This window comes from Lissotriton vulgaris, chromosome 2_1 (genome assembly GCF_964263255.1).
Source record: "Lissotriton vulgaris chromosome 2_1, aLisVul1.2, whole genome shotgun sequence".
In the NCBI taxonomy this organism is placed as follows: domain Eukaryota; kingdom Metazoa; phylum Chordata; class Amphibia; order Caudata; family Salamandridae; genus Lissotriton; species Lissotriton vulgaris.
This window is the reverse complement of record NC_141687.1, coordinates 720650287-720669026: the sequence shown is the minus strand read 5'-3', so window position 1 is coordinate 720669026 and position 18740 is coordinate 720650287. Positions and strand designations below refer to the sequence as shown.

Here is an 18740-nt window from a genome sequence, read left to right as displayed (position 1 = left end):
CAAGCAACATGGGGTGCTCAAAGCCATCCGAGGTGCACTCTCAAAACTCAAATCTGAAATTTCCGCACATCCATAGTAAACTAACGGAATACCAAGAGGAGGCAGCTAGGGAGGTCAAATTTTTGGGCAGGGAAAAGCAGGCACGTAGATACGGCGAGGGGGACCGTCCAGGTAGGACATTAGTCAGACTGCTCCAGAAACCTCGGGTATCCTCTTACATCACAGGCTTGATAGACTCAGAGGGCCAACATTGCTGCTACACTTTCGACCTAATGCACATCATGGTGGAATTCTTTACCCAGTTGGTGTTCTACTTCTCGAGTAGTTCCTGCTTCTGAGCTGCAAGCGTACCTTGACGCCATGGAACTAGTATAGCTTTCCAACTCACATCGAGACCTTCTGGATTCTCCCATCACTGCTGATGAGGTGTGGCAAGCTATTGCTGGCCTTGTTCCTGACAAGGCGCCTGGCCTAGATGGACTGACCACCTCCTTTTATAAAGAATATTCTGACCTTTTGATCCCTCAGCTGTTGGAGGTATATCAAGACGCATTGGAGGTGGGCTTGTTGCCCCCTTCAATGCGAGAGGCTATAATCTTCAAACTCCTCAAACCTGATAAGTCTGCTGAGCACTACGATTCCTACAGGCTCCTCTCACTTATTAATATAGATAATAAGATTTGCACGAAAGTGCTTGAAAGTAGACTACAACTACTGCTTCCAGTAATGATCAGGCCTGATCAGTCTGGATTTGTGCCTGGTCGCTCTACAGGTTGAATACGAAATACTGACCAGACCACAGCTCCAGAGGGGGCTGAGTCCACCGGATCTACAGCTCTACACGCTCGGCGGCCCAGGCACACTTTCTACACTACTGGACACTTCCCACACCATTTCAGCCACATGTTGCGGTGGACATTGATGCAGTATCGCCATGGCCTCTGTCCACAGCCCTTTTCACCCTCTACAAAAGGCCTGTTGCTGAAATTGACACGCCATAATGTCTGCGGGGGGCATGGATTGGGCTGACGCGACGCACAGGTGTTCCTCTCTAATATGCCCCCTCGGTTTCATTGACAAAAAAAACCCCTGCTGCCTCCTCTGCAGGACGGAGGTGCCTACACTCGGCGGTCATGCTTGACATGCACACCTTTGCTGATCTCTTCCCAGGTGACCACTTTTGTGAACCACCGATGGCACCTAACATGCCGCTAGACACCTTTCTATAATATCAAATGTGAGCAACCTTCCGTGGGATTTTCCCAACATTTCCAGCGCCACCTGCTACCCCCACCGCATTAGAGTACACCTACACAGCCACTTTTCCGTGGAAACTCATCATGGCACTCTACCGAAACATGCAAAACATCCCACCTGCAACACAACTGCCCGCCCGGATATCCTGGGAAGAAGATCTTGCCTCTCCACTCACAGACGTGCAGTGGTCATTCTGCTGTAGCAAACTCAAACTACTCTCCCCGAACTACTGGTTGCGTCTCATTCATTGTAGCTTTCTACATTGCACCTATTGCAACCCAGTGCTGTTGTACAAGATGGGCCTGTCTCCAGACTCAAACTGCACACGATGTCACGCTGGCACAGCAGATTTTCTTCATCTTGTCTGGCACTGTCCGGCGGTTGCGTCATATTGGTTGGAGGTCTCCCGGGCACTAGGGGAAATCACAGAGCTACAGTTGCCGCCCTCCCCGCTAGTTGGCCTGCTGGGACATGTGGCAGAGACACCAAAAACCTCTCGCAGACTTGCTGCGTTGCTACTACTTCTTGCCAAACGAAGGATTGCAATGTGCTGGGGCGGTACCCTGGCACCTAAACTGAAATACTGGATTCAAGATATTGTCTATTGTCACAAACAGTTATCAAATTGTTGGGAGTTGATGCTCCCGAGGTCTCAGCCATGGGACATTTGGGACCCATTCCTTAGCTATATGTGCCAACAAGACTCAGCTCCCACTTCACCAACCAACACCTAATTGTGTGCCCTACAAAATGCAATGTGTCTTTGAACTCACAATATATGACGTTATGTACGTCTACAGTGTCAGGTGTGTAATTCCAGTGCTATGTACCCAATGATCGTGAATGTATGTCAATACCAACGAATTAAATAAAGTTTAAAAAAATTGAAAATTGAGGCAATATGGGGCCAAGTTATAACAGCAAGCATATAAATGGGAAATGGGGCAAAAAATGAATTCATGGGGACGAGGGAGTAAGAGCATGGTCATGATACAGGAAGAATGGATAATAAGGGCTTCTGTGATGATTGTGAGCTGTATTGTTGAATTGAATACTAACATAAATAACTGATCGAGTGCATATCAAAAATGATAAATGCAGAAATGAAGTGAAGTTCTTTATACCATTAAACATGAACTGATTCACTATGACTGCAGATTTGTTTTTGCTCAGAGACCTGATTGAAACAAGCAAATATTTCTTCAATTTCATCTAGCAAGCTAAGGATTAGAGATTCTTAATCTTTATGTTTGCACTACTGTAAATTTCAGGAAAGTGCTTGGATTAGATTTGGTTTTCATCCATTTTTAAATAAATCTGCCTTTCTGACACTGGCAGCAATTTCCAGGTCCGGGGGTAATTTTAACTATGTGTTTGGACAAAACAACTTAGAATATACTCCATACATTTTTTACAGCCCTGCATGACTACTGATCGTACTTCTAGATTAACTGCAGTATCAAGATGTTATCTGTAAATTAAGAAAAAAGCTCGAAAATAAATCACTGCAGATTATGCTTGTAACCCATAACCTTGATATACCTAAACTAGAGTTGCCCAAATAAATCTACAGTGGTATGTACTGAGAGGTTAACAGGTACACTGCTTAGTTAACTTTTGTGTTTTTATTTCTTTAGCATGGCTATAAGCGACTTACCATCAAACACACTATTTTCTCAGTACAAAAGAAAATAAGTTGCTGTTGGAGACCAGAGAAGCTTTGTTCCAAGCACTTACCTTCACCACTATGACCACATCATGCGTTGTTCTCCCCACCAGAACAAGCTTAGGGATTTCCCAGTCATCCTTTGATTCACTATTATGCAGGACGTCACTGGAGAATGCCATGTCCACGCCTGAACTCTCAAGTTGTCCTCATAGGCCAATATCTACCCGTGATGAACTGACCCTAGAAAGACCCATGCTAGTGCAGTGACATAAAGTCTACCGGAGGAGGCCACTAGTTACTGTGCAAGACCTCCAACACCCCCCACATACAGCCTTAGTATCTAAAGTGGTCCTGAAGCACCCAACTCATTTGGTGAGAGGCAAGACATGGCAGGGCATCTTGCTCATTTTTCTCCCCTCCTAAAGCAAGGTTAATTGACCGACCCCAAATACGTTTTCTCATTACCTAATGGACAGAAAGAAGCCCATCTTTTCAATGGGATTATAAGGCAGGAGGCTTTCCAGTATAGATAACCATAAACTACCTACAATAGTTTATCCTGGAGGATGATGCCAGGTCTGGTATCACAGAAGAGACACAATTCAGTAGACCCTAGGGTACAAATATGCAGGCATGGTGAGTGTTCCTGCACCAACCCTCCCAATAGTTACTGCACTCTGCACCTCCACAGGCAAAGTGGAGTTCACCGACTTTTTGAGGTCACTAGAAACATGGCAATTAGACCCAGCATAGGCTCCTGAAATGGAACCATATATAAACACCCAGAATAAAGGCGCAAGGAAGAGAGGCTTTAGTTTCTGCTAATGTTTCAGATTTGCCATTTCCTGCTTAATAATTGTTTCCAATCAACAACACTGCTAGAGATTACAGGCTTCAGGTGTGGCATTCATGCGATCAGGCAAATCTCTATTCATTTCTACATAGCTTAGAGGTATCCAACCCCCGTGCAGTATGGCCCTCACAATGCAATCCAACATTTTTATTTGGTTAAAGGCCACGAGGTCACACAAAAGAGCCTCTATCTCGGCCTATCAAAAACTCAATTGGAGAAGTGGCAATACTTACACTGCAGCATTTTTGCCTGATTTAAACTTCAGGGCCAACTTAAATTAGCAATCTACAAACAATGTCATAACTGTCTGTACTCCACATGACTAGAGTATAGAACAGGTACCAAGAGGTATCAACACTCGCAATCATGTGAAGAGTTCCGCTAACGGTGCCTGAAAACAGGTTCCTCTCTTCCAAATTATAAGAATAAGTCTACTGAATGAGTGGTTATACAAACCACCTGTTTTGTGTACATTCTGCACATATGTAGCCTTTCCCAATATCACTGTGCACACAGACCTTCGGTCACAGTATTCCAAAGTGGCACTGTTTTCCTAGGTCAAGGTTTATGATGTACCTTATTCTGCTGGCACAGCCTTTCAGAGTGGCCTACATATCCCGAGACACCTTTTTCACGAGCCAAGATGTCTGGCTGAAATTCTCCCGGCTTTAAATTTCTGAAGAGGTTTCTTATGACACAATATTGGCACTGTGCAGAGAACTAAACGTTATTGCCAGGAATTACGAGCCCCTCCGAATGGTTATACAAGCTTGTGAAAATGTATAAGAAAATGGTCAACTCAGCTTGAAACATAACAAAGCAATATTTACACATGCAAAAATAAACACGAGTAGTTTGACAAAGACGGACTCCACACACTGTGAGATGAAAGAACTTCAAACATGCTTACAGTGCTGAGATGTAAGAAAACCCACTGGAAAATAATTTCTTGACAACCCAGAAATGTACAGGCTATGTGATTTACAGAGGACACCATACCTACCAATTCGGAAAACCACTTGAAATCCATGTTCCAAGACATTCTGCAAGCAGTGATGTTCAATAATCGGTTTTTTAAAGCGAACAACCGCGAATCACCAATATTGCTATTTGTGTACCTACATACAACTGAACGGAACATCCCCACCAACTCGATACAAAATTAAATGTAGGTGTATTAATTACATCAAGCTATAACATTAGACCTCCTTATGAACGTCATCAACCTAAATCATAAAGATAAACTTTGAGAAAATGGTTTCTTCTCACTTATAGGGGCCGGTGACTTCACAAATAAGATTATTTCCCCTATTCTTTGTGAAATCGAAATGCACACCCCCATCCAAACAGTTAAATAACTGCACAATATATTTACAAGAAAATTCATATAAAGATTGCATGGCTACAAGGTTTTGCACGAGTTTGACCGAACTGACTTCAAGACTGACCCAAGTCAATAATTGTAAACATTTACTCAGAGACAGTGTCTGAGGGGCTTGCACCTGCAAAAAAAAAACTTCACGATGACATAAAGGTACGTCTTTTGGCTACAGTCTCCTCTTCAAACTGCCCTATCATTTCCAGAAAGCAGTGTACAACATTAACAGGCAGTTCGTTGACACCTTTGTTGCATTCTGAGGCAGATTTTTCAGAGATGTTCGTGATGTCACCATGCACAGGCTGATTACACTTCCAAATGGAAGTGTTTCCATTCAAAGTGGGCACCACAAAAGTACACACTTAATAGACAACTTTAAAATAAGAAATCCAAAATATTCCTCATCATTGACCTGTGAAACGAATACTGCACACAGTGAGCACGGACACCTGCTCGCCTATCTGCCACTGTTGACATCTTGGAGTCTCAATGCATTTACGTACCAGTAATCTCCTGCAGTAGCCAAACCTCCGGCTGCCATCCTCGCCAGTCAGCATGAAAGAGAACGTCTCACTGAAATGAAGTGTGTTCAAGAAAATGTTAGCGTGACCACCGCAGAAACAGATATTACGCTAACTTGAATAGGGCGAGATCTTCAATCAAAATTAGAAATTAAACATATTAGCATTTTTTCATTACCCGTGATAATCAAACCCATCCTGACTTAAAAATTCAGTATTATCTGAAAAATCATAAAATGGCGGACACATGCCATAATACGCATTTGAATTAAATCTGTAGTATCTGAAATAATTCATAAGCACAGGTCAGTTGAGGGCCTCCTGAAGGATCCATGCAGTAGAAAAGAATAGAGCTTCCCTGGCATGTGCATGCCTCTCTTCCAGCATGCCTGTTCTATTTTAACACTCTTATCTAATGTGCATAGAATGGCTTTCGTAAATAACATGCTCTTTCGTATTCCTTGAGTGGCCTGGCAGGACAGCAGACAGACCAAACGAACAGAACAAGGAACTTAACAGTTGGAATAGATCAATTTTGTGCACTACAGATTTTCACAATTACTTGTGAATCAACTGTTGTGGGTCTAAGCAGCTTTGTTTGACTGTTTGCTTTCATGAATTTGTCCTTTGAACACAGGAGGAATTGCTGTAGCAACTGTTACTGAGATTCAGAAACAAATATATTTGGCCTCCTTTGCACGGAAAACAGAGATTTTTTGCATCTTAAGCTTTCAACTGAGCGAAAATGCGTGGAAGTCTGCCCTCTTTTCAGAGGAGATGGTGTCCCTAAGTGGATTTGGCACTGTGGATAACCCCAAGATCATTCCCATCGAGATGATATCACTGTGGAACACAACCGCTGCCACAAATATTCCAGGAAAAAAAAAAGGCCTGCATTAGAAATAATTGAATACATCTGTGCAAGCCTGCACCGCTGTCTAAAATCTATCTTTTATTTTGTCAAAGTCCTGTGCCAAGCAATTAAAGGTTCATTTTCCAAAACCACAAGCTTTGAAAAGCAGCAGTAATTATTACCTGGTGTATTCGGACACGGGCATCCAGTCCTTGGCATCAGGAAAGCAGAACTGGGGGATGGCTTTCAGGCGCTCCTCGGCTTCACGCACCTGCTTGGTTGGCCTTTCCAGCTGTGGGGAGGGAGGACACAAACATATCCAATCATGTGATTTACTGTCAACTTCTACAGCATGAATAGCCTTCGTCCGGAAGGTGCTTTACTACCAGCAAAGACAGCGTTGTAAGTGCCAGTAATAATTTGGTGCTGAAAGTATGTGGTGATGGCAGAAGTCCCATATGCCCTCATGTGTACTTTACCGCACATGCAGTCATTTCCCGTCATTTGTCAACGCATGCAGAGTTAACGGGTCCCCATGAGCGCGCAACAGTTTTACGTCAGATTTCTAGAAAACCATATCTTTACTAAAAGATGCATCTTTTAGGTGGATTTACGTCCTGTACCTCAGCGTGATGATTTAGCGGATAGGGTCCACAACTAGCGCAATGGGAACTATGCATACTAGTGCGCAAGCGTTGGATTCCAGCGTTTTTTAGGTGGAAGCCTATTAGACAGCGCAGGTGTCTGGTTTGCGAACAACATTTTTGGGACATTCGGAAAACTGACCTGGGTATGCATTCTACCCGTTGTTTATCATTGGGTTTGTGGTTTGTAACTCACATTTGCTTGCTTTCTATTTGCTGGCTCACCAGCTCGATTCGTCCCTTCCCTTGCCCAAACCCTATTTACTGTGTTGGTCCATCAGTGCTCGATTTCTGCAAAAATGCCTTACAGTCTGGTTCTTATCTTTTCAAAGACAGAGGTCAAATATCAGCCTGCGTCTTCCAGGGGGCTTGGTATTTACTTATTTTTCTCTGACTTCAAAGTGAGAAGATTTAGTGACAATCATTCTGGCTACGGGGCAGTGCTTGAGGAAAGCTGTCCAATGGTATTTTTTTTCTAGCACACAACAAAATTGAATTGTCTGTAAATGAAGTGTGCAGATATTTCAGAATTAGAAAAGCCCAAATGAAGCATGCTTTTTGGTCATTCTGAAGGGCGGTAGAAACAAATATTTTAAAATGAGCAAAACAAAAAATATACTATGTGATGACATTTCCACACATTATCGTTTGTACGCTGTATACTTTTATCAGTAAAACTGTATGTCTATGCAAATGTAATGGTGATCTCAATTGAACATATGTTGTCTGTAATGTAAGTGTGCTACCACACCATGTATATTCCACTCTATGTCATTCCAAACTAAGCCACTCCAATCCACACTGCGTCACTGCACTCTACTCTGCACCGCTCCACTCTACACTACTTCACTCTACACCTCTCTACTCTACACCACTTTATCTATGCCAGTGTACTCTACCCCCCACTATTCTACTATCACAACTGCACTCTACACTCTGCCACTCCACTCATGCCACTCTAAGTTACAACACTGCACTCTCCGGCAATGCACCCTACTCTGTACCACTCGACTCTGTACAAGTGCTCTCTATTCAAATCCACTCTACGACACTCTAATCTATACTGCCCTGTAGACCACTATACTCTACCATGCATCACTCCATTCTACTCTGGAAAAATCTACCCTATGCCACTAAACTCTATGCCACTCTACTCTGAACCACTCCATTCCGCTCTGCACCACTGCAGTCTACTCTGAACCATTGCACTATACTCTGCACTCAAAACCACTGCACTCTATGCCACTCAGTTCTACTCTACACCACTGCTCTCTATGCCACTGTACTCCAAGCCACTCTACTCTGTACCTCTGTGTGTCACTGCATTTTATGCCACTCTACTATACACCACAGCACACTACAACATTCTACTCTGCAACACTGCACTCTACTGTATGACACTCTTAGCCAATGCATTTTATGCCACTCCACTGCACTCTACTCTATGCTACTGCACTCTACTCTGAACCACTTCACTCTACTGTGTAAGACTCCACTGTACGCCACTCTACTCTGCAACATTGCACTCTCTGGCACTGAACTCTATGCCACTCTTATCTGCACTACTGCACTCTACCCTGTACCACTCTACGCTACTCCACTCGATGCCACTACACTCTACAGTCTACACCACGCTACTCTACACTACTGCACTGTATTCTAAAACAGTCTATGCTACTGCACTCTGTGCCACTTTGAGCCAATCCACTCTATGGCACTCCACTCTATGCCACTGCAATCTACTCTGCACCTCTCCACTCTATGCCTCCAAACTCCATGCCAATGAACGCGACACCACTTTAATTAAAACAAATACACTTAACCCCACTGCACTATACACCAATCTATTCTGCACCACTGCACTGTACATCACTATACTATACTCAGCAACACTGTTCTTTACACCACTCTACTCTACACCATTGCGCTCTCATCACTTTACTCTACCCACTCTACTACACTGCACTCTACACCAATGCACTCGACAGCACTCTACTCTACACCACTGCACTCTCTCCAATCTACTGTACACCACTGCACTCTATATCACTCTACTCTGCAATACTGCTCTCTCTGCCACTCTACTTTGAACCAGTGCACTCTTTGGAGATGTAATCTACTCCCATGCACTCTATGCCACTGCAGTCTATACCACAACACTCTACACCATTCGAATTTATTTTGCACCACTGGACTGCATTCTACGCCACTCTACTCGACATGTCTTTCATCTGCTCTGCACCACTCAAGTTTATGCCAGTGCACTCTACCCCACTCTACTATGAACCACTGGACTTTTCGTCACTAAACTCTTCACCACTACAGTCTATGCCACTCTACACTGCACTCTATGCCTCAGCATTCTACACCAGTGGACACTATGCCATTGTACTCTACCTTGCACCACTCCACTCTATCCCGAACCACTCCATGCCACTCACTCTACTCTGAAACAATCTACTCTATGCCACTGCACTCTACTCCACTCTTCGCCACAGCACTCTATCCTGCGCCACACTACGCCACTGCACTGCACAGCACTCTATGCCAGTTTACTCTGCACCTTTGCACTCTACACCACTGCACGCTATGGTACTGCACTCTATGCCACTGAACTGTATTCTGAAGCAATCTATGAGATTGCACTCTGTCACTCTATTCCACTCTGAGACAATCCACTCCACGCAACTCCACTTCCTTCTATTCTGCCCCTCGGCACTCTACGCCACCACACTCCATGCCAATGTATGCTACACCACTTTACTTAAAACCAATACACTCAACACCACTGAACTCTCTACCACTCTTTTATGCATCACTGCAGTGTACATCACTATACTCTACTCTGCAACACTCTGCTTTACTCTACACCATTGCACTCTTGCCACTTTGCTCTGCCCCACTCTACTAGATTGTACTTTACACCAGTGCAGTCTACATCACTCTACTCTGCAACACTGCTCTCTCTGCCACTGAGCTCGTCGCTACTCTACTCTGCACCACTCTACTCTGTGCCACTGCACCACTCTAGTCTATGACACTTTACGCAAGTGGACTCTATGCAAATGTACTTTACGCCGCTGCACTCTACACCACAGCACTTTATGCCACAACACTCTACGCCACTCTAATCTGTGCACCACTGCACTCTATAAGACTGCATTCTATACCACTTCACTCTAAGCCTCTCTACTCTGCTCTCTTCTCAAGTCTGTGCCAGTGCACTCTATCCACTCTTCTTAGCACCACTGCACTTTTCGCCATTGCACTCTACACCACTCCAGTCTACGCCACTCTACTCTACAACACTGCATGGCACTGACCTCTATATCAATAGACTCTACACAACTCCACTGTACTTTGCACCATTCCACTCTATCCTGCACCACTCCACGCCACTTCACTATACTCTTAAACAATCTACTATATTCCACTGCACACTATGCTACTCTACTCCACTGGTGTGTAGAATTTCACAGTGAGGGCTCTGCTTTTATTCTTTATGTCTTCACTGAACGTGACACAAAGGATTTAAGCAGTGTGCTCCTCTTTATGGTCATGAACTCCCCAGTGACTCACAATAACCGTAAAAAGTACAGCAGAGACTACTTTATCCCATGAATTCATCATTATTGCAAATGATTGGATACTAGGCTGATTTATAAGCCCTTTTCCATAGATCTGCCCCCGACTCTGTAAATAAGAAGACCCATTACCAAAGCCTGCGCCGTTCAAGGCCAGGGCACACTGGGCTGTGCTGATAGCTTATCTATACTAGGAAATTGAACACATTTATTTTTTTACTGAAACTCCAGTCGCATGTGCTATCATTTCTGAAAAGCACAAACCCCTTAACATTGCAACCTCTTCTAGAACACTTAGATAAATACCTTTCCTATCTCTTCCAATTAATAAACTCAAAACACGTGAGAGTGCGCAGAAAGCACCTGCCCAGCTTCATTTTGGATCTACCTTGGGGAACTGGTAGGTCACTTCCGGGAGGTAGGAGTTCTTGGCAGGCTTCTTCTTCAGGGACACCACCACGAAGTACTCGAAGAGCTCGCGCTCCTGCCACTCGATGAGCTCCAGCTCGAGCGTGCGGTAGCTGGGCGCCCTCTTCAGCATGGACTGGATGTGCACCAGCCGCTGGGTGTGAGCTGCAGGGGGAGGAAACATGCGCCTCAGTCAGTGGGACAAGGAGCGGGGTGGAAGGCGCGCGGGAAGAAAGACAATATGGCTTCATTTTCGGTAAAAGCCAAACAGGTTCAAGTTTTCAAGCTAACGATTCACAGCCTTGGTGGTGAATGAAAGATACAATTAGGCCTTGGTGAATAGAAATAGTAACAAACAACAACTATGTGGGAGACATTGCAAAAGCCATTCATTGTACAGGCCAATGCCAAGAAATACCAGGCAAGGAAAGATATTTTATTTTCATTGCATTTCTACCATATGCCATAACAAGAAACATTCTAACAGCGTTCCAAGGAATGTTTCTAATTAAATATATTATTGAGATGGCACCAACAGCCGTTTTGGATGCGTTCCGTTGCTGTTGGGAGAATTATATTTGGCTGTGCATGTATTATTATACTCCTGACACACACTTTCTTAGACTGCCGGAAATGCATACTATAAATATGACAGTTATGCACCCACAATGAAACTTTTGACTTTCTGACATCGGAGACGTTTTGTCCAAAATAGCCATAAATAAAAATACAACAGCACACAAATACGCCTTGTCTTTTTAAACACCAAAAGAATCTGATAGCATACACAAACATTTCTTGATTTCAAATATTTAAATATTTAAATATTGCTCTATTTGTGTTTTGCACGTGATATGGGCAGTATGGCATTTTCAGTCTTCTGTGGTTAGGTGTACAATCTGAGTTAGTCGGTCATCTCTGGCTATGTGCTTAAGATGTGAAAATGAGTCTTCTCTGGTTAGAGGAATCTTATGGGATCATCAGCCATATTCGAGTAGGTGTGCAGTAGGGGATAATGGAACTCCTGTGGTTGGTGAGCAGATAGTCATCGCTTTATTGATAGGTATGACGTTTGGATTATTCATATGGAGAGCACTGGTTTTAAGTCTTTGTAAAATGTTCAAATACTATTGCCCAGAGTGAGGCAACAGGTGCACCGACGCCCTACAAGATTAACATGTGTTTCTCTCAACAGGAAGGCAGTGTTAGACTGCTATGCAGGTTAGGGTCCTTTTAGAGAAGGCAGAGGAGGGCAATAGTCAAGGTGATGACCATTTACTAAATATTGTTAGCTGAAATTACTTGAGTAACATTCGAAAGGAAGAAAAAAGTAAAACACCGGTGCAATCTGAACTTGGTCTTCAATCAAGAAGTGACAGCATATCAGTCACACACACATGGTCTTGTAGGTACATGGTATTGTCTGTGCTGCAGTGACATCCAGGATGATTGCAGTGCGCGTCAAAGGTGATTGCTGTGTGCGTCAAAGTTGCTGTAGTAGTTACATCAGGTGTATTTTCGCTGTATGACAGTCTTTGCAGTAGCAACACCCTCTAGTTTGTTAGTGTAGGAACCATTCTGTGAAACAGGGTTTCTGTTTATGGAGCTCCATTCAGACAAGCAGGCTAAGATTCTTTTAAAAGTCAAGAAATCTGTGTTGCATTTACTAAGCACTGGTATCCAAGACAAAGCTGCAAAACAATAATACAAAGGCAGGCCATGCAAGGGGAGGAACAGGCATATTTCAGATATCTTCTAGAGCAATAGATATCATTCTCTTTGCAAAAAGCAATTAATAAAGCATTCCAAATGATCTAGCGACTATGAAGCATCTCCTTCTTGTTATAACCATGAGGAACAATGCAGAGAGAGTATGTAATACACTGACAACCACTGGCCAGGCAGTGCATGATGCAGTCTGTGAAGTAGTAAGTTTGATTAGGTGTTTACTTTGGGAGAATTATTCTTGTCTGGCTAGTGGCGCAGTTTCAGACACTCCTATGTTTTGGTGTGCAGTTTGAAAGAGTTCATCTGGGGGACAGCCTTCACAATGACGTCTTTACCCCTGGAGATATACATGTACAGATATATACATATATATGCATACATAATCTACTGGCGGTCGCCAGTAGATAGTTATAGTTAGGACCTAGTTTCCATAGGAAAAGCGTTTTTTCTTTTCCCAATAACTTTTGCGCAGGTTGACAAATCCTTGCAAAATTTTCAAAACTTGTGGCCTGCTCCGGTCAGCTCCTATCCTGAAAGTTTGGGGGTGATTCCTCAAGCGGGCCGAGAAAAAAGGGAGGTCCATAGTAAACTTTAGACACGGCTCCAGCCCGAACTGCTGAAAGGAATGACACCAAATTTGGCAAAAAGGTAGCCCTTGTTTCAGAAAGAACTCTTTTTGTTAAATGGTGTAAATCCGTTCAGTAGTTCCTGAGAAGTAAAAAAAAAAAAAGAGGTCGAAAAATAAATTTCCCATAGGAAACTTTAGACACGGCTACAGCTGGAATTGGAATACACCAAATTTGGCAAAAAGGTAGTGCTTGCTTCAAAAATCATCCTTTTTTTAAATGGTGTAAATCTGTTCAGTAGTTATGGAGAAAAAAAAAAAAGTTCTCATATATAGAGGCTCAGTGGATCTGCGCACCCTCCCGACCACAAGCTTTATTCTAATTGGCTGTGAACACTCCAAACCAGGAAGTGTTGGCAGCCATCGTGTGACTCGGTAGAACAGAGTCACAAGAAAAGAGAAAAAGAAATGCAATAAAATAGAAAAGGGGGCAGGGTAGAAACATCCTGACACCCTAGGCCTGCTCAGGGGGTCCCACAAGGACCCCCAGGGCCCAAAAAAGCATTGGAAAAAAATGTCATTTGAGATGTTATCAGGGACGTCATCAGTGATGTCACTGACCATGTCATGAGTGATGTAATATGTGACATCCTCAGCAGTGCATTGCGGGGACGCGAGTTATAGTTAGCTGAACTAACTATAACGGGGGAATTTCAATGGTTTTGTATGAGAGAAATGTCCAACTAACTATAACGTCCCTCAAAGATATGGCTTTTTTCAATGAAAACACACACACACACACACATAGACCAAAGGCTACAGGGACGCTAAAGTTAGGTTCAGATTTTACACACAAAACCAAAGAAATTCACCAGTTACAGTTATCTCAAGAAACTATACTTGTGCCTTAAGGTAACTATAACATGTCTAATGTAATATGTAGGGAAAATAGCAGGGCATGCGAGGGCATGAGTTATGTACCTTAGGGCACTATTTATAGTTTCTTGAGATAACTATAACTGCTGTATTTCTATGGTTTTCTGTGTGTAAATTCTGAACCTAATTATTACACCCCTGCTACCTTTGTTTTTTTCAGTGAATTTCTAAGGCTTTTTAACTCTACTTTCTAACTATAATGTCCCTCTATCCTTTGTTTTTTTTAGTGAATTGCTAGATAAAAAAAAAAATGTAAGTAATATTTAATTTCAATATGCTAATCCAACCATCACCATGCATGGCCTTCGGAAGTGTGCGGCAGGGGGTTGGTCGCAGGGTCTGGCCTGCAGCCGGCCCCCTGCATGCAACTAACCCCATGCTGCGCAATGTCTATGGCTGTGTGCAGTAGGGGGTTGGCCACATGCTACCAACCCCACACTTCACACAGCCTTTGAACCTGCAGTCGGGAGCTGGCCACAGGGCCAGGACGAACCCCTAAAAGGCAGCAAACCAGCGGGTCCCTAGGTGCATAAGTGGCTGTATGAGTCTGTGAGTGGGTCTTTCAGTAGATGTACGAGTGTGTACGTGGGTTTATGAGTGTCTGAGTGGGTGTATGAGTGCCCACATAGGTCTGTGAGTGGGTGTATTAGTGATTCCCTGGGTCTGTGTAAGTGGTGCTCCAGGTCCATACGTGGGTGTGTGAGTGACTGTATGAGTGTGTAAATAGGTGTGTGAGTGGTTTCTAGGTCTCTGACTCAATGTGTGAGTAGCTGTTTGGGTGACTGAGTGGTTTTCTTGGGTCTTGGAGTGGGTGTTCTAGTGGCTGTATGGGTGTGAGTGCCTGTATGGGTGTGTAAATGCTGTGTGAGTGATTTTCTGGGTCTCTGCCAGGGTATGTGAGAGCCTGTGTGTGCCTGTGATTGGGTGTATGAATGCTTCTTTGAGTTTATGACTGGCAGTATCAGTGATTATATGGGTGTGTGAGTGTCTGTATGGGTGTGTGACTGGGTGCATGAGTGTCTGTATGGCTGTGTGAGGGCTTTCTGAGAGGGTGTGTGCATGGCTGTATGGGTCTGTGAATAGTTATGTGGGTGTGTAAGTGGGCATGAGTGTGTGATGGGTGCGTGTAGAGTGGTGGAGTAAGTGGTTGTGCGGGCCTCTGAGTGGTGTGTAAGAAGCTGTATGGGTGTGTCAGTGGTTTGTCTGTGTGGGTGTGTAAGTGGTTGTGTGGGTCTGTGAGTGGCTGCATTAGTGGCTGTATGGGTGTCTATGTGGCTATGCAAGTGTGCAAGTGCCTGTGTGGGTCTGTGAGTGGGGATGTTAACGGTTCTCCGAGTCTGAGTGGATGTATCAGTGACTGTATAGGTGTGTATGCCACTATGAGTATGTAAGTGGGTGTATGGATGTGTGAGTGGGTGTGTAAGTGGGCATGTGAGTGGGTGATGGGCGGGTGTATGAGAGGGTGTGTAAGTGGCTATGTGGGTCTGTGAGTGTGTAAGTGGCTGATAGGTGTTACATGGTTGTGTCAGTGGGTCTCTGAGTGGATGTATCAGTGACTGTATGGGTGTATGAAGGTGTGTAAGTTACTGTATGGGTGTGTGAGTGGGTGTATGGATGGGCGAGTGGGTGTGTTAATGGTTGTGAGAGTGTGATGAGTGGGTCTGTGAGTGGGTGTATGTGCTAGTTGGGGTCTGGCTTCACTGCTGAGTCACACTGGGACACACCCCGAGCGCTGCGATGGATCTGCAAATCCTCATGCGACCCCTAAAAACTTTTTACACAATTTCTTCCCCATGAGCGGTCCCTCACTGATCCCTCCATCAGCCCCATGGTGACAGGATACCTCTATCCTAACCCTTATTCCTATTCCTACGTTATCTCCACACCCCCAAGAACCATGCCCCGAATGACAAAAATGGCCACAACTTTTCTTTCAGGTTGTAACCAGCCAATGATGGTCCGGCTGTTGGCACGTGGTTCAGTTGATGCTCTGTGGTGGATCTCCTTCTCTAGATATACATAAATATCTTTTCTTTACTACCTCCAAAACTGCTGTACACATTTACAGCAAATTACAGACAGCACTCTTTCTGGACCTAGATCTAGCTTTCTGCCAAATGTGGTGTAATTTCGTTCTGCAGTTAGGGCTGTAGTCGTTCCTAAAATTCCTATGGGGAAAACAAGTTTTGGGACCCCCCCCCCTTTTTCCCGGCCCCCGCTTGACAAATCGCCACAACACTTTCGAGTCAGTAGCTGAAGTGAGTGGCAAGCTAGTTTTGAACATTTTCGTGAAAATTCGTCAAACAGGGCCAAAGTTATTAGCAAAACAAAAAACGCTTTTCTTATGGAAAGTAGGTACTAACTATCTACTGGTGACCGCCAGTAAATGTGTGAGTGTGTATGTATGTGTATATATATATATATATATATATATATATATATATATATATATATATATATATATATATATATATACTAGCAGCCCGCCCCAGAGTTGCCTGGGGCAGAAAGGGGCTGGGGGCAGCATTTGAGGCTTGCGTGCACTTCTGCCTCCCCTCCCGCCCCGGCCCGTCCGGGCCCCCTCCCATCCCGGCCCTCTCCCGCCCGTGTCCTGGAGTGCCTGATCCTTACCTTAGCCGCCGGTCCCGCTCCAGGCGCCCCACCCGCACAGGCCGCCACTCTCCAGGAGCCTTGCCCGCACAGGCCACCACTCTCCATGCGCCCCGCCCGCACAGGCCGCCACTTCGCCCAGCAGCTAGCAGGACAGTCCTCCCAGCAGGTCGCGATCTTCGGCGCCATTTCCGGAAGTGTTGCCAGGGATCGCAAACGCAAATGATGTCATCACGCAGACGTCGCGGCCGGCGCTACTTTCAAGGGACTACTTTATTTCGAGTTTACCTTGCTCAAAGGGCACAGTTCTCTCTTTATAATAGTAGTGTATATATATATATATATATATATATATATATATATATATATATATATATATATATATATATATATATTCACTGAAAAAACCATAGGTTTCACACCAGTTATAGTTACCTGGAAATGTTACTGACATAAAACCATTGAAATTACACGTTATAGTTAGTTGGACTCACTATAACTTGCGCGTGCAATGCACTGCTGATGACGTCACATATTACATCACTCATGACATGGTCAGTGACATCACTCATGACATCACTGATGAGACCATCCAGTGAATGTGTGTATTTTTAAAAAATGAATATGTGTTATATATGTATATGTAAAAGTTGCTTGAAGAATAAATGTTTTAATAATAGTTTACATGGATGTTTTTTTTTTAAAAAATTGATTGGTTAACTGGCTTATTAAGTGTATCTTAGTGAATACATCTATTAACAAGTAATGTTTAAATATTTAAATATATGTATTTGTGTTTCACTTTGTGTATAAGTGGCTGCATGGGTTGGTGATTAGCTACATGTGTGTGTATATGGGTTATTAGATGTTTGTTTTAATATCATTATGAGTGTCTATATGGTTTGGTGGGGGTATTCCTTAGCACATAGATGCATGAGTGACTGACTCTCTGCTTGTATGTGTTTTGAAGACAGCATATGTGCAGGACTGTATGGGTGGATGAGTGTGTATATGTGTGTGTTAGTGAGTGAATGACTGTCTCACTAGAGTCTTTATCAGTAACTACATATGACTTAATCTACTATATGTGAATATTGATGTATATAAGTGAGTATATGTGAGAGTGAGGGATTGTAAGAGTTCCTGTTTAAATAAGTATGTTTTTCTATAAATGATTGTTTAAGAGAGTAAGTATGTGTAAGTTTCCTTAGAAGTAAGGTGGTAGTGTGTGTATAGCTGTATATGCGAATAAATGGATGTTCAATAGTTTATTTGCATGTGTGAGTATGTGTGAGAGTATCTTTTGGATGACTGTCGGTGTGTAACAGGATGTATAGGTGTATCACTACATATGATGAGTGAGTATATGTATGAGTGACTATATAGAACTGTTGGTCAATGAGTGGATGTGTATATAGATGGTGGAATTATTGAATTGGTTGTTGTAACTGGTATGGGTATCTCCATTTTTTAAAAAATGTTTCTATTTTGGAATATGTGTTTCCAGGGTTACATTACAGTGAAAGGAGGTCTGTCACTCTGTCACTCTGTCACAAGGATAGTCTCATCAGTGATGTCATGAGTGATGTCACTGACCATGTCATTAGTGATGTAATATGTGACGTCATCAGCAGTGCATTGCACGCGCAAGTTATAGTGAGTCCAACTAACTATAACGTGTAATTTCAATGGTTTTATGTCAGTAAAATTTCCAGGTAACTATAACTGGTGTGA

General features: G+C 43.5%; 1 protein-coding gene across 3 annotated transcripts in view; it reads right to left on the bottom strand.

Moving 5' to 3' along the window:
* Positions 1 to 18740, bottom strand: part of DENND2B (DENN domain containing 2B) — a 1017138-nt gene that overhangs the window by 234802 nt on the left and 763596 nt on the right. For all 3 annotated transcript variants that reach the window (XM_086955999.1, XM_086955998.1, XM_086956000.1), the window contains 3 exons: positions 11148 to 11332; positions 6714 to 6823; positions 5661 to 5730 (listed from right to left, as the gene is read on the bottom strand). In XM_086955999.1, coding sequence (XP_086812125.1) covers positions 5661 to 5730; positions 6714 to 6823; positions 11148 to 11332 — 365 coding nt within the window. The remainder of the gene's footprint in view (positions 1 to 5660; positions 5731 to 6713; positions 6824 to 11147; positions 11333 to 18740) is intronic.